Genomic DNA, 16,985 nt, shown 5'->3' on the forward strand with positions numbered 1-16,985 from the left:
CCTCCTGGCAGTTACAATTACTAGTCTGTCCTAGGCCTAATAGAGTACCTTTGACCACTGTCCTTTGCAGTGTCAACTCTACCCAGCTTACCTCCTCTGAGGCCTTCAAAGGTCTCTGGCCATGATTTCTTGAATCCATAGTATAATAACCATTTAATCTTAAAAGCCTTTATTATGCCTACTCATATAATGCCCTGACTTACTGTCCTGACTTGTTAACTCCCTAGTGAACACCTGGTCTGAAGACCCATGTGTTCACTACCAAACTCCTTACCTCTCTGGACTATCCATCAGCTTGGCTCGGCTATCCCAGGTTAGGGATCCAGGTTAAAGAGAGCAACTGCTGTCTGCAGTGGGCTTATAAAGGGCCTGTGAGGTCACACACACAGCCAACCAGAGAGAGACCCATCACCCATTACGAAGCTATCTCAATATGGCCAGCATCCCACCCACAGGGCAGTCCTATATCCACAGAGATTACTTCTGGGCCACTCAAATCTCCTGTTGCACTGTGGCGCCCCCCATTTAAAGGACCCTTACAATTCTCTTCTCTTGTTTTGCGGGAACCTCATCCTTACAGTAGAGTACTGAGATATTAAGATATTTAGATTTATTAAGATATTTAGGGTTACATACTGTAAATGTCAGAGGTAGAATTTGCACCTAAATCTGCCTGGATCCTTTTGTTTGTTGTAATGTTTCTTCAACTAAAGAGATCGCTTAACAAAAATATCATTACTAAAGTGTTGAAAAGTGCTTATTACGAATGTAAAAGTTGTAAAATATATTTCAAACTACAAAGAAACCATTATTTCCTGAGTAGTCTTTATTAAAGTTTAGTAAACCCCTACATCTTTTTTTGGGGGATGTTATATTTAATGTGCTGTTTGTTTGGTTACTAAATACTAAGAAGACCTTTTAGTGAATTTGAACAAGGAACGTTTTTTGGTTCTTGGAAAAGAACAGAATTTGCGACCAAACAAGTAATAGAGAACATTACAAATTATAAAATGAAGAATTTGGATTACATTAAATTATAAAGCTTTTGTACAAACAAAACCAATGCTTCCAAGATTAAAAGGGAGGTAGAAAAGGGGATGGGGGAAGGAGAATTTACAGCAAGTTTCTCTGATCAGGAAGGCCTCATTTCTTAAATTTGTGGAGAACTGAGCCAACTTTACATGAATACAAATCACTTTGATAAGTGATACATTGAAAAATGTCCAAAAGATATCAACAGGCAGCTTTCAGAAGAAGAAATCAAAATTGTCTAAATCATTATTGATTAGAGAAATACAAGTTCAGCTCTTTGCTACCACTTTACATCTCTCAGTTTGACTGATATCACAGAAAAGGAAAATGATAAATGTAAGAGAGGATATGAAAAAATAGGAATACTAATGCTTGGTGTTGGTAGAGTTACTGGAGTTGTAAACTGATTCTACCATTTGGGAGAACAGTTTGAAGCTATGCTCAAATAGCTTTGACCCAGCACTAGCCACTACTAGCTCTGTATTCCAAAGAGAAAAAAGCAAAAGGACTTGTATGGCCAAAAATGTTTATAGCAGTATTTTTTGGTATAGTTGCAAATAATTCTTATCATTTGGGAAATGGCTGAATAAAGTGTGATTGGTTGTGATGAAATACTAATGTGCTAAAAGCAATGATAAGCAAGAACCTGGAAACTCTTACATAAAAAAGTGAGCAGAGCTAGGAAAATATTTCACACAGTAACAGTAATATTGTACAATAATAAGCTATGAATGACTTGGCTATTCTCAGAATACAGTGATCCAGAAAAATTCCAAAGGACTTATGATGAAAAAATCAAGAAAAATGTTTTTAAAAGTGAACATTTTTAAGTTTTTAAATATTTTAATATTTAATATTTATAATATTAACATTTAATATTTAAGGTTTGAAGGTTATATATTTAGATGATTTTTAAAGAAAGAAAATAATCCCTGGTTTTTAATAACCAGAATTGACTTCACATGGTCATAATTTGTAATGTTTTTGTATCAATTATTCATTAAAAATCTTTCATCCAAAGACTTCTGGATATGAACTTACAGAAAAATTATAGTTGAGTACCTTCTGGTCAAAGGTAAATGAAATACAATAGCAAAATAAACAAATATAAATAAACACAATAGCAAAAAAAGCAAAAACACCCTCTTTGACAAAATTATCGTATAAAACTTATCTTCAGCACTTTTTTCTTTTTCTTTTCCCTTTTTTATTTTTTTACAATTGGTGTCAGTGTTTTCCTTTTGTCCTCTTGTTGCCATTGTTTTTCCCTTTAAATACTCCATCTAGTATTTTATTACACGTCACTGTAATAATAAATCTGTGTTTAATGGGATACTCTTCCTTTTTAATGATTGTCTTATAAAGATTAATTCTTTAAGCTGATATAGTGACTTTCTTTTGATTGGAATGCTTTTCCCTCTCCCTTTTGGCTTCCTTTAAGATCTTGTCATTTGTGACAATATTTGACACTCTTCCACACTGCATCCTTACATATTTTGTAACCTACTTTAGAGATTATCTCCAGTTTCATAGTCGTTTGTGTTTTGGCTACCTCATGATTATGTGAACCTCTTGAACTCAAGAATTAATAAATCTGACTGACTTTATATAGGAACTTCAAGGTCTCAGATTGATAGTGGAAATCTTTTTGGACAAATGAATCTTAAGCATTTCATGTTGTACTTAATACCCAGTTATTACACACACACACACACACACACACAGACACACACACACACACACTATTGAGCTTCTATTTCTCTCCTTAGCCCAAACCCCTATTTTACCTGTCTATTAGACATATCTAGCTAGAACACCCCGAAATGTCTCAAACTCAGCATAACCATTAAAATCATATTTACTGTTAGCTCTGCTTTCTTCAAAACTTCTCTATTTCTGTTGAAAGTATGTTCTGGTCTCCTAGGTTCTTTACTTTAATGTTATTCTTCACATAATTAGTAGTAGTATTCTTCACATAGCTAGTTAGTTGCCAAATCTTGCCTTTTTTCCCTCTAATGATCCATTCTTACTATTCATACAGTTGCCATCTTTATTCAGGCCTTCATCAGTTCTTAATGGAATATTGTCTCTTAGCCTCACTGACTCAAATCTTTCCCCACTGTAGTCCATCCTTCATATATTTTCCATAGTTATTTTTTCTTAAGCAAAGGTAGCGTCCTCTTTCCTTTTCCTTTCTTGTTCCGCTTCCTCAAAGTATTCCTCAATATCAGGCTTATACTTTTCTGTTGGATCTTTAGAGGATAGATGCTTCTAAGCTCCAAAGCTTAGCACAATGTCTGGTGCATTGTAGGTACTTAATAAATATTTGTTGACTGCTATTTCAGGTTCTAGGGATAACCCTTGGGATGTTTACTTTTAACACTATAACTTCTTGGCCTTTAATGCTCTGCCTTGTCATGAACAATCAGCTGGTAGACTTATTTTCTTAAAATTTTCAATAGTAGTTCCAAATACATATGTTTCCCCTCCCCCCTTTTCTTTAAATTTTTTTTATTTTTCCCAGTTACATGTATTTTGCATGTACATAAAATTTTTTTTAACATATTATGAATTGTGTTAAAGAAAAATAAGAACAAAAGGAAAAAAACCATGAGAGGAAAAAAAACAGGGAAAAGAAAAAAAAGTGAACATATTATATGTTGATTTACATTCTCTCTCTGGAATATGGATGACATTTTCCATCCGAAGTTTATTGATTGGATCACTGAACAGCTGAGAAAACCCAAGTCTGTTACAGTTGATCATTGCACAATGTTGCTGATGCTGTGTACAGTGTTTTCTTGGTTTTGATAGTGTTCCAAATTTTTCTCCCTCCTTCCCTTGCCTCCTTCCTCAAGACAGCAAGCAGTCTAATATAAGTTAAATCTGTGCAGTTCTTTTAAACATACTTCCATATTTATCATATTATATAAGAAAAATCAGACCAAAAGAGTAAAAAAACAAACAAAAAAACCCAAAGAAACAAAAAGGTGAAAATACTATGGTTTGATCCTCATCCAGTCTGCATTTTCCATCACAAATCTATTGTAATCATCTTGAATCACCACATTGTTGGAAAGTGCCCAGTCCATGATAATTATCACATAATCTTCTTGTTACTGTGTACAGTGTTCTTTTAGTTCTTATTTCACTCAGCATCAGTTCATGTAAGTCTTTCTAGGCTACACATCATTTCTTATTGAACAATGATATTCCATTATATTTATATACCTTTTGCTTCTTTTATGATCTATCTCTTTGGCAGAAAAACTCAGTAGTGATATGACTGGATCAAAGAGTATGTATAGTTTGACAGCTCTTTGGGCATAGTTCCAAATTGTTCTCCAGGATGGTTGGATCATTTCACAACTCCACCAACAATGTATTAGTGTCCCAGTTTTCCCATATCCTCTCCAACATTTACCATTATTAGCTAATCTGAGAGATGTAAGGTGGTAGCTCAGTTGTTTTAATCTGCATTTTTCTAGTGAATAGTGACTTAGAGCATCTTTTCACATGACTAGAAATAGTTTCATTCCAGGGGAATGACTGATTCAGTCAATGACAGGATGTTTCCTCTATGATTTTAGTTGTCCTTATTTTGTAGCCAAAACCCTAACCTGTTTTTGTAGCCTGAGTTCCAAAATCTATAATCCAGTCAAACTGATCTATTTTAAACTCAAACATGATATTTTATTTCCTCATATAGAAATGGTTTTGGTACTAACTGTTCCTCTTCCCCAGAAAGTACTTATCTCATATCTACTTCCTAGAATGCCATTAATTTCTTCATTCTACATGAAGCCTTTTCACATCACGCCACAAATGCTGGTGCCTTCCTTCCTAAATAAATAATTTAATAACCACTTTTTATTTTTGTATATTGTATATTGTTATTTCCACTAATAGAGGATAAGCTATTTGAGACAAGGGTTGTTTTCCTTCCTTCCTTCCTTTCTCTTCCTCCTTCCCTCCCTCGGTCCCTTCTTCCCTTTTCCCTCCCTCCCTTTTTTCCTCCTTCCTTCTTCCCTCCCTCTCTCCCTCCTTACCTCCCTGCCTCCTTTTCTTCCTTCTATCTTACCAGCCAGCTTCAGCCAGCAGATTGCCACTTTATAGGTGATTAATAAATAAATGCCTCTTAGTTGATTGATTAATTGTATAGAAAAGATAACTACATAAAAACATTGTTATTATCTTATTGTTTTTTTCTATAGTTGTGTGCTGCCCATCTTCCAACTCAATCAGAGGCACCAAACCATTACCAGGCAGTATGTAGAGCATTATTTGCTGAAACAATGGAGTTGCACACATTTCTTAGCAAAATTAAAAGCGCAAAGGAGGTAAGTACTGTTTGATATTTTACTGGTGTTTGAAGATATGCTAATCATTATGAGAATTTTTAAAAATTCATTTAATCCATTCAGAAATGCTTAGTAATGTTAAAAATTCTTTTTGAGAGGATTCATACTTAGGGTGAAGATTTGACTAGATGATTACTAAGGTCTCATCCACTTGAAAATAACAACTCATTTAAATAGGTTTAACAACTTTCTAAAGTAAATAATTCTAAATAAATATGTACAAGATTTCCTAGTTCAAAATCTCAAAGTCCCTTTTCACTAAGGGATTTTTATAGGCTGGGTACAAAGATGACACTATGCAAAGTATTCTCATTTGATATGTGACTCTTGAGATGTAGCAGCCTTGCAGGTACAGGATGCTCCATTACAAGAGGTCCACCAAGGAGAATATTTGTTCATTCTTTAGGAGAAATAAACAAATAAATAATAAATAATAATAAATAATTACTTTTCTAAAGTAAATGATATAAATATCCTAGTTTTGTAAATGAGGCTGGGGGGTGTTAAGTGACTTGATGAAAGCCCAAGACAGGGTATACAGTTACTAAATATTGTAGCTATAAGATGTCATTTATTTAATTGAACATTTGTTCACTGTATTTGTTTTTTAAAAACTTTTTTAACATTTTTCTTCAGTAATTTCTTCTATTTTAAAATATTATAATAGAAACATCATGCTTAAATTGGAAGATTTTTTAAAAAAAACTTTTTTTATGAATATAAATATACAACCAAATTGGAACTTATTTACTTAATAGATTTTCTATGTATTTTTTTCCCCTCATTTTCTCTTGCTTTCCTTAAAAAAAATCTTTCACATAAAAAGTTAAATCTTATAGGTAATAGGTTAGTTTAAAAAAAAACTTTGATGGGTAAACAAGATTAAAACTAAGAGGTATATAACCCCAAATCTCATTTTAGCAATTTGTTTTATCTATGAATACTTTTTAATATATGTAATTTAGTTACTTGTAATTTAATCTTAAACTGAACTTTAATATTAAAAATATTTATAAAAGTCTAAAGAAATGATTCTATTTGTTTGAAAAAGTAAATCATCATCTGGTACACAACCTAAAATAAACCTAAAATAAAGCAACACATTGACTTTTAGATCCTCTCTGCACTGGAGACACTAAAAATGTGTTTAGAAAGCTGGATTCAAGCATCAATTAATCAGTATTTCATCTAGGAAAAATTGGAAATTGAGGGGATGCCCATAAATTGGAGAGTGGTTGAATAAGTTGTTATATTAATATAATGGAATATTATTTTTCTATAAGAAATGATGAGTAGGAAATAAAGAAAAAAAGAAAAACCTACAATGACTTTCATGAGCTAATGCTGAATGCAGAATCAAGAGAACATTATACAGGATTAGGTGATAACCAATTATGATAGATATAGCTCTTCTCATCAATACAGACCAAACCAACAGATTTAGCAGAGAAAATGCCATCTGCATCCAGAGAGAACTATGGAGACTGTATATGGATAGTATTTCCACTTTTTTTTTTTTCCCTCCTGTTCTGATTTTTTTTTGGGGGGTATAGTATGACAAATATGGCAATATTTAAAAGGATTGTACATGTATTGCTAAGGGAGAAAGAGAATTTGGAACACAAACTCTTATAAAAAATGAATGTTGAAAATTATCTTTACATGTGTTTGGAAAAATAAAATATTTTTGAGTGGAAAAAAATCATAGACCACTAGAATCTGCATCATATTACCATTTTAGAACTGTGTGTGATTCTTTTTTCCTTCCCCCCCTTTTTAAAAAACTATTACAGGGCTAAGAGGAACTTTTCTATTTTACAACTGAAGAAACTCAGGCTCAAGAGAAATCATTTGATAATATCATGCTATTACTAAATGGCAGAAGCTCAGTATTGGAACTCAGTTCTTTCATCCTAGTCTAGTAATCCCACATAACAACAGGTTTTTGTTTTTTTTAAATTGAATAACTTTTGATTAATGTCTCCTCAGCAGATTTAAAGATAGAAAAATAGGTAATTGTGAAGTGAGGAATTATGAGGTATTGCTATCTGCAGAAAGATTTGTTTTAACATTGGCTTTCAGGAACGGCAATTAGGATACTATATCTCTTTATCATGAATTAATAGATCAAACAATTATCAAGGCCCAAGTAAGAATTGGGCTATTTCTGAGTCCCTGTGTAAAAGTACATATGGAATCTGCCTAGATCCCTCCATTACCAGCTTTTCATAATAGAGGCACAATCTGGATTTCTATCTAGGATGTTAATTTTATGATAATCCATAAATAGCATGTCTCCTCTCTCTTATTAAAATTTTAATCTGTCTCCTAACTTAGTTTAAAGTGAATGGATATCTTAAACACATACAAGTGGTAGATTTATGCTATTCCTCTTCTCGTTGATGGAATAATTGCCAGTTGCCAATCTCCTCTGTCACTATTTAACACTGATCATCTATAGTATCTCAGGACTTTCTAAATTCACAATTTCTTCAGGGTACTCTTTGCTTAATTTGCTTGATTTAAGTGCACCTAGTTGAGTCTGTGCTGCTTGTAGAGCCTGATAGTATAGTTATGTATAGAAGGATCTGTCCTTACCTCACTGGAGTGTGCCACCTGGGAGAGTCATAGCCAAAGGCTTTAGCAAGAAACCATCTTCTTTTTTAAAAAGTTCAGTCATGGAACTTATCTTATCAGTAGGCACCAAATAAATGTTTATAAATATTGTTTGATTGAGCTCTTCCAGCTCAATAGCCAATAAGGAGATTATTATCTCAGAATGTGAGCCTTTTACTTTAGTTATAGATGGCCAGAAATCAGCCATTGAGCTCTTACATGTTTAGTATGAACCAAGAAAGATTGTTAGAGGTATAAACTAGTAGAGTTACTTCTGGGCAAAAATATGAAATCTCAATTCCCTTGGAATCTTTTTCTACAGAGAAAACTAGCAGTGTTGACTTTAATATTCTTTTTTTTATATATTTTTAAAATTTTATAATTATATTTTTTTTTGATAGTACATATGCATGGGTAATTTTTTTTTTTTTTTAACATTATCCTTTGTATTCATTTTTCCAAATTTTTCCCTCCCTCCGGTTACTCCCTCCCCTAGATGGCAGTCAATGCTATATATATTTTTTTTTTTTTTTTTTTTTGAGACTTACTATTTTTTTTTTTTTTTTTATTTTATTTTATAATTATAACATTTTTTGACAGTACATATGCATGGGTAATTTTTTACAACATTATCCCTTGCACTTACTTCTATTCAGATTTTTTCCCTTCCTCCCCCAACCCCCTCCCCCTGATGGCAAGCAGTCTTATATATGTTAAATATATTACAGTATAATTTAGATACAATATATGTGTGTAGAACCGAATTTTTTGTTGCACAGGAAGAATTGGATTCAGAAGGTAAAAATAACAGTTTACATTCATTTCCCAGTCCTTTTCTGGATGTAGCTGGTTCTGTCCATCATTAATCAATTGGAATTGGATTAGCTCTTCTCTATGTTGAAGAAATCCACTTCCATCAGCATACATCCTCGTACAGTATCATTGTTGAAGTGTATAATGATCTTCTGGTTCTGCTCGTTTCACTCAGCATCAGTTGATGTAAGTCTCTCCAAGCCTCTCTGTATTTCTCCTGTTGGTCATTTCTTATAGAACAGTAATATTCCATAACATTCATATACCATAGTTTACCCAACCATTCTCCAATTGATGGACATCCATTCATCTTCCAGCTTCTAGCCACTATGAAAAGGGCTGCCACAAACATTTTGGCACATACAGGACCCTTTCCCTTCTCTAGTAGTTCCTTGGGGTATAAGCCCAGTAGTAGTATGGCTGGGTCAAAGGGTATGCACATTTTGATAACTTTTTGGGCATAATTCCAGATTGCTCTCCAGAATGGTTGGATTCTTTCACAACTCCACCAACAATGCATCAGTGTCCCAGTTTTCCCACAGCCCCTCCAACATTCATCGTTATTTGTTCCTGTCATTTTAGCCAATCTGACAGGTGTGTAATGATACCTCAGAGTTGTCTTAATTTGCATTTCTCTGATCAATAGTGATTTGGAACACTCTTTCATATGAGTGGAAATAGTTTTAATTTCATCATCTGAAAATTGTCTGTTCATATCCTTTGACCATTTATCAATTGGAGAATGGCTTGATTTCTTATAAATTAAAGTCAATTCTCTGTATATTTTGGAGATGAGGCCTTTATCAGAACCTTTAACTGTAAAAATTTTTTCCCAATTTGTTACTTCCCTTCTAATCTTGTTTGCATTAGTTTTGTTTGTGCAGAAACTTTTTAATTTGGTGTAATCAAAATGTTGTATTTTGTGATCAATAATGGTCTCTAGTTCTCCCTTGGACACAAACTCCTTCCTCCTCCACAAGTCTGAGAGGTAAACCATCCCATGTTCCTCCAACTTATTTATGATTTCGTTCTTTATGCCTAAATCTTGGACCCATTTTGATCTAATCTTAGTATGTGGTGTTAAATGTGGGTCCATGCCTAGTTTCTGCCATACTAATTTCCAGTTTTCCCAGCAGTTTTTGTTAAATAATGAATTCTTATCCCAAAATTTGGGAACTTTGGGTTTGTCAAAGATTAGATTGCTATTTTTATTTACTATCTTGTCCTGTGAACCTAACCTATGCCACTGATCAACTAGTCTATTTCTTAGCCAATACCAAATGGTTTTGATGACTGTTGCTTTATAATATAGCTTTAAATCAGGTACACTTAGACCACCTTCCTCTGACTTTTTTTTTCATTAGTTCCCTTGCAATTCTCGACCTTTTATTCTTCCATATGAATTTTGTTGTTATTTTTTCTAGGTCATTAAAATAGTTTCTTGGGAGTCTGATTGGTATAGCACTAAATAAATAGATTAGTTTGGGGAGTATTGTCATCTTTATTATATTCGCTCGGCCTATCCAAGAACATTGAATGTCTTTCCAATTATTTAAATCTGACTTTATTTTTGTGGCAAGTGTTTTGTAATTTTGCTCATATAATTCCTGACTCTCCTTTGGTAGATATATTCCCAATGCTATATATATTAAATGTGTTACAGTATAACCTAGACACAATATGTGGGTGTAAAACGGTAAGAATTGGATTCCAAAGGTATAAATAACCTGGGTAGAAAGATAAAAGTGCAAACATTTTACACTAAATTCCCAGTGTTCCTTCTCTGGGTGTAGCTGTCCATCATTGATCAACTTCTTTATGTTGAAGATAGCTACTTCAATCAGAATATATTTTCATACAGTATCATTGTTGGTTCTGCTCATTTCACTCAGCATCACTTCATGTAAGTCTCTCCAAGGCTCTCTGTATTTATCCTGCTGGTCATTTCTTACAGAGCAATAATAACATTCATATACCATAATTTCACAACTCCACCAACAATGCATCAGTGTCCCAGTTTTCCCACATCCCCTCCAAAATTCATCATTATTTTTTCCTGTCATCTTAGCCAATCTGACAGGAGTGTAGTGATATCTCAGAGTTGTCTTAATTTGTATTTCTCTGATCAGTAGTGATTTGGAACCCTCTTTCATATGAGTGGAAATAGTTTCAATTTCATCATCTGAAAATTGTTCATATCCTTTGACCATTTATCAATTGGAGAATGGTTTGATTTCTTATTAGAGTCAGTTCTCTATATATTTTGGAAATGAGGCCTTTATCAGAACCTTATCATAGTAGAGGTACAATCTGTAAAAATATTTTCCCAATTTGTTACTTCCCTTCTAATCTTATTTGCATTAGTTTTTTTTGTACAAAAGCTTTTTAATTTGATGTAATCAAAATCCTCTATTTTGTGATCAGTAATCTCTAGTTCTCCTTTGGTCATAAATTCCTTCCTCCTCCATTTGTATTTTATCCAATGCTTTTTCTGCATCTATTGAGATGATCATATGGTTTTTTGTTAATTTGATTATTAATATGGTCAATTATACTAATAGTATTTCCTAATATTAAACCAGCCCTGCATTCCTGGTATAAATCTCACTTGATTATAGTGTATATCTTATCCTGGGGATGATTTTCTGAAGTCTTTTTGCTAATATCTTATTTAAGATTTTAGCATCAATATTCATTAAGGAGATTGGTCTATAGTTTTCTTTCTCTGTTTTCAACCTACCATGTCTGTGTCATAAAAGGAGTTTGATAGGATTCCTTCATTCCCTATTTTTTCAAATAGTTTATATAACATTGGGGCTAATTGTTCTTTAAATGTTTGGTAGAATTCACATATAAATCCATCCAGTCCCTGGGGACTTTTATCCTTTGTATTCATTTTTCCAGATTTTTCCCCTCCATCCCTGTACTCCCTCCCCTAGATGACAGGCAGTCTCATACATTTTACATGTGTTACAGTATAACCTAGATTTATATGTGCGTGTGTAAATCCAATTAAGGTATTAGTAACCTGGGTAGCAGTGATGCTAATATTTTACATTTAATTCCCATTGTTCCTTCTCTGGGTGTAGTTGTTTCTGTCCATCATTGATCAGCTGAAAGTGGGTTGGATCTTCTTTATGTTGAAGATATCCTCTTCATACAGTATTGTTGTTGAAGTGTATAGTGATCTTCTGGTTCTGCTCATTTCACTCAGCATCAGTTTATGCAAGTCTCTCCAAGCCTTTCTGAATTCATCCTGCTGGTCATTTCTTACAGAGCAATAATATTCCATAGCCTTCATATACCATAATTTACCCAACCATTCTCCAATTGATGGACATCCATTCATCTTCCAGTTTCTAGCCACTATGAAAAGAGCTGCTACAAACATTTTGGCACACACAGGTCCCTTTCCCCTCTTTAGTATTTCTTTGGGATATAAGCCCAGTAGTAGCACTGCTGGATCAAAGAGTATGCACAGTTTGATAACTTTTTGGGCATAGTTCCAGATTGTTCTCCAAAATGGCCGGATTCTTTCACAACTCCACCAACAATGTATAAGTGTTCCACATCCCCTCCAACATTTATCTGACAGGTGTGTAGTGATATCTCAGTTGTCTTAATTTGCAATTCTCTGATCAGTAGTGATTTGGAACACTCTTTCAAATGAGTGGATAGTTTCAATTTCATTATATGAGAATTGTCTGTTCATATCCTTTGACCATTTATCAATTGGAGAATGGAGTAACTCCTTATTATTGCTCTAATTTCCTCTTCATTGGTGGAAAGATCCCCCTTTTCATTTTTAAGACTAACAATTTGATTTTCCTCTTTCCTTTTTCTGATCAGATTTACCAAAGGTTTATCTATTTTATTGGCTTTTTCTTAAAACCAACTCTTAGTTTTATTTATTAATTCAATAGTTTTTAAACTTTCAATATTATTGATTTCTCCTTTTAATTTTAGAATTTCAAGTTTAGTATTTGGTTGGGGTTTTTAAAATTTGGTCTTTTTCTAGCTTTTTAAGTTGCAGGCCCAAAATTCATTGATTTTGTCTTTCTCTATTTTATTCAAGTAAGCCTCTAAAGATATAAAATTTCCCCTTATTACCGCTTTAGCTGTATCCCACAAATGGTATGATGTCTCATCATTGTCATTATCTTGGGTGAATGACTGTAATAGCAAGACCCAGCTATTCATTTTCGGAATATTTCCAGTGCAGCCTTTATTGCTTTATTGCTTATTTGTCTGTAGGCTTTGGGTAGGAGGAAACCTAAAGAGAGAAAAGGATTTATTCCCTCCTTTGGCCACCACCTTTGGAATATGGGCATTTCTGGCCAAGTCTAGCCATACCTTTGGACTAGACAAATTCCTACTACTTAATCCATGACCTCTTCCCACTTTTTAGAACTTTCTCTGAATTAATGGGGGGGGAAAGGTAGGAAAGGTTGCATGAGGCCATATTTTCAGTAGCCCAGCCTTGTCCCAAAGAGTAGCATTAGAATTTCTTTTTTTAGACTTCTTTTAACTCAAGGTCAGAAGAAGATCTGTATTTCCTTTTAGTTCTACCTTTTGAGAAGGTCATTAAAAAAAAATCTGCTTGTTTTAGTTTCCTCAACTGTAAAATGATCTAAATTATAGCACCTATTTCATGGTATTATTGTAAGAATCCCATGATGAGAAAATGTTTGTAAAAAAATGTTTAGCTAAAGACCTGACATATAGTAGGTATCATATAAATGTTAGCTACTATGACACAATACTGAACATAGAAAATAAACAGTACAGTGATGGAATAGGAGTGCATTATCAACTGGAAGAATCTGGGAAGGAAGCACTGAGCTTGAAGGGATATGGGTTTTCAAGAGTTCAGATCAATGAAGGAAACCATTCTATTTTAACATAGAAAAGACCAAGAACCATAAAGGGGAGTGGCATGCTAAGACTTAAACTTAAGAATTATTCATTTGTTATCTTGGATAGGTGAGAGGAGAAAAATTATATGGGAGAGTAATTAGGAGGCTATTGGAATTTACTAGACTAGTGGTCAGAAAGGTTTGAATTAGGGAGAAAGTAAGATATTAGGGGAAAAAAAAGAAACATTCAAGTAATACTAAATACTAATACACTTTGATTGGCTGTATGTGGTGAGAATGAGGAAACAAGGATGACTTTTATATTGTGACTAAAGGTGATTGGAAAATAGGAATGTCCCTAATAAAAATAGACATTTTGGGAGGAGGGCTAAGTTTAGAGAAAAAGATAATGAGTTCTGTGGACATGATGAACTTAGATAGCTATGGGATATCTAAGAAGCTAGTTGGAGATGTGTTTTTTGAGTCATGACATCCAAAGGCAGAAATAAAAGGCTTGTGATGTTGGCAAAATGAGGGACTATTTCATTTTCCAAGGATGGAGCAAAAAAAGGCTAGAACAGTCTTTGTGAATGTGGTTCAGCAGCTCAGGAAGGGACAAAAGAAGTAGCCTGCAGCAGTGAGGACATAAGAGAGATTGAAATTGGCAGTGGAGTCATATATATGGGAAGGGCAGGGCAATGACAGACACATGACATTATTGAATTTCTAACATTCAGCCTAATGAAATACTGGTCTAGAGGAAGAGGGAGGTGGGATTATTTTCTTTTTTTTCCTCATTATTTAAGATAAATCTGTTCTAGTTAGGGGGAAGTGTTCAGAGTCTGGTGATTTGGGTTCTGGAAGATGTAGTCCCAAACAATTTTATTCCTGCCTTAGGAAGGATCCTTCAAACTCTGCATGAGGAGACACAAGTAGTTTCAAGTGTTCAAAAAGATGGAGGGTAGAGCTGAAATGAGTGGGTCACTGGAGACTAAAAGCCAAATGTACAGTAGCCTGCGGAATTGCTGCCATAACCCTGGGAATTGCAGCTACCTCTGCTTTCAGAGACACAAATGGGACAGAAAAAATACAAGACTGTGAAGTATGATTTCCCTTTTCTTATTCCATTATCTCTCTGAGTGGGATAGAAGCCAATCCCAGCATATTATTTTTGAACTTCAGTTTAAATTTATTTTTCTGGCTACATCCAGGTGATTTAATAATGATTGTAGATCTGTATACCATCTTATTTGGGACCAGGGGGACTGCAAACAGTGTTCGGTTATTAACAGAGATATAAAAAGAACAATGACTTAAACTATTTTATCCCCAAGGGGTGGAAAGGGAATTTATGTGCTAAGTGTTCTTGGCAAGTATTTCTCAAATGATCCTTGAAGCATTCTTATAATATAGGTGCTATTACTATCCTCATTTTATAGATGAGGATGACTGAGGCAAACAGAGTCTAATTAACTTGATTAGATTTGAAGTACTTCTAGTACTTTCCTCCAGGTCTCTTGGAGACAAACACTGGCTTTTTCTTGGTGTAGCATATTATTGCTATGGTAGATTGATTGTTGGCAAATTGATTATAGGGTTTAGCCATTTTCTATTGCTGTAGATCTACATATGAGGATGGTTGTAACAAAAGAGAAATCACTCCTCTAAAACTTCCAGTCTCTCTCTCTCTCTCCCTTTCTCTCTTCCTCTCCCTCTCTCTCTCCCTCTCTCCCTCTCCCTCTCTCTCTCTCCCTCTCCCTCTTCCTCTTCTTCCTCTCCCTCCAGTAAATTATTCATGGAGACTTACCTGTATAGAGATCTTAGACAATTTTATTTCTGGGATCAAATCAACCTTCCAATGCTTCAGGCAGCCATTCACTGGCATGTTAGAGCTTTAGAGGAGTTTAGCAAACTGACCAGAGTTACCTATAAGGAGAAAGATGTCATTAAAGGAAAGGCACTATGAAGAGGGAGAAGAACAACTTCATAGTGGGCTTAATCCTAGAAGGAATTTAGCAAAGATCTTTATCATGAGAAGATCTTTTATAGGGGAAATACAGCCTTGAGAGTTTCTCAGGGAAACCAGGGAAGTAAAAGTGGGAACTCAAAGGGAGGGATCAAGGAAGATTCAGATGTAATATCTGGCAGACCATGTCTCAGACCTGTCTAAAAATATGCTAATCAATACCTCAAAGGCTGTTTAAAAAGGTTTAGATAAACAATGGTGGTTGAGCAAGAGTTTCATCTTTATAGTTACTCTATATAAACAGGATAGTCTGGGAATTGGATATATCTGTTAATAGTGGAATGGGCTTCTTCCTGTCAAGGGAAAAGAAGTCTACATCAATAGTAGCATAAATTTAGAGTTAGAAGGGATCTTAGTCTTTTTAGTTCAACTCCCTAAGTTTACCAAGTTGGAAACTGAACCTGAGAGATATCCCACCGAAGACTGGGTCAGATTAGAACCTGGGTCATTTGATGGCAGTTAACATTCTGCTGGGGGAGTATATATAGCATGTAAAGCAGTAAGTATTATACAATATAAATAACCTCTCAGAAAAGGCCTTTTGACATAGAAGCTATAAGGGCTGCAGTTCAGGAGCAGAAGAGAAGGATGAGCTAACTGCTGAACTCATTGAAAAAAGTGGGAGAAAAGAACCTAAAGTAATTGTATTGTAGAAGAGGAAAAATTTCTATGGAGGAGAATCTAGATGTGACTGAGTCACCTCTAACTCAGTGAACTTTTAAAAGTACTCTTCCCTTTTTTGTTTCTCCAGAGAATGACCATGTTTATGTTGGTAAATAAATGTCTGAAGAGAAGATTCAGCATCTTTAAACAAATTTGAACAGAAATTGTTGACACTTTATTCCAGTGTGTGTGGGACAGTAACCCTTACCCAAATTAAAATCGGAGACCTCAAAATATAAAGTAAAAAAAAGATTTATTTTGATCTTGTAAGAAAGAGCAACTCCCAATAGACATACATGTTGAACATAAAATTCTTTAGTTCTTGCTAATTTAAATATCGTTTTGTTTTATGGAGCCAATTTTCCCTTAGAATTCATTAAAGCCTCTTACCTGATTCTAGCTCTTATATTGTTACTTTGTGAATGTTTTTGAATAGAAACACACGCCTGACTTTTTTTTTTTTTTTTTTGAGACAGTTGTGACTGAGTCATTTGCCCAGGAAAGTGGGCAAGCTAGGACGTACGTGTCTGAGGTCAGATTTGAACTCTGGTCCTTCTGACTTCAGGGCTGGTACTCTATCCACTGCACTACCTAGCTGCCCCAAGACTGACTTTTTAA

The 16,985-nt window shown here is 34.3% G+C and overlaps 1 protein-coding gene across 1 annotated transcript in view; it reads left to right on the forward strand.

The window, feature by feature from the left end:
* The window catches only part of SPIRE1 (spire type actin nucleation factor 1), a 167,414-nt gene that overhangs the window by 80,954 nt on the left and 69,475 nt on the right, over positions 1-16,985 (forward strand). Inside the window, 1 exon segment of the mRNA XM_074274672.1 lies at positions 5,247-5,372. Coding sequence (XP_074130773.1) covers positions 5,247-5,372 — 126 coding nt within the window.

Source organism: Sminthopsis crassicaudata, chromosome 1 (genome assembly GCF_048593235.1).
Source record: "Sminthopsis crassicaudata isolate SCR6 chromosome 1, ASM4859323v1, whole genome shotgun sequence".
Classification (NCBI taxonomy): Eukaryota; Metazoa; Chordata; class Mammalia; order Dasyuromorphia; family Dasyuridae; genus Sminthopsis; species Sminthopsis crassicaudata.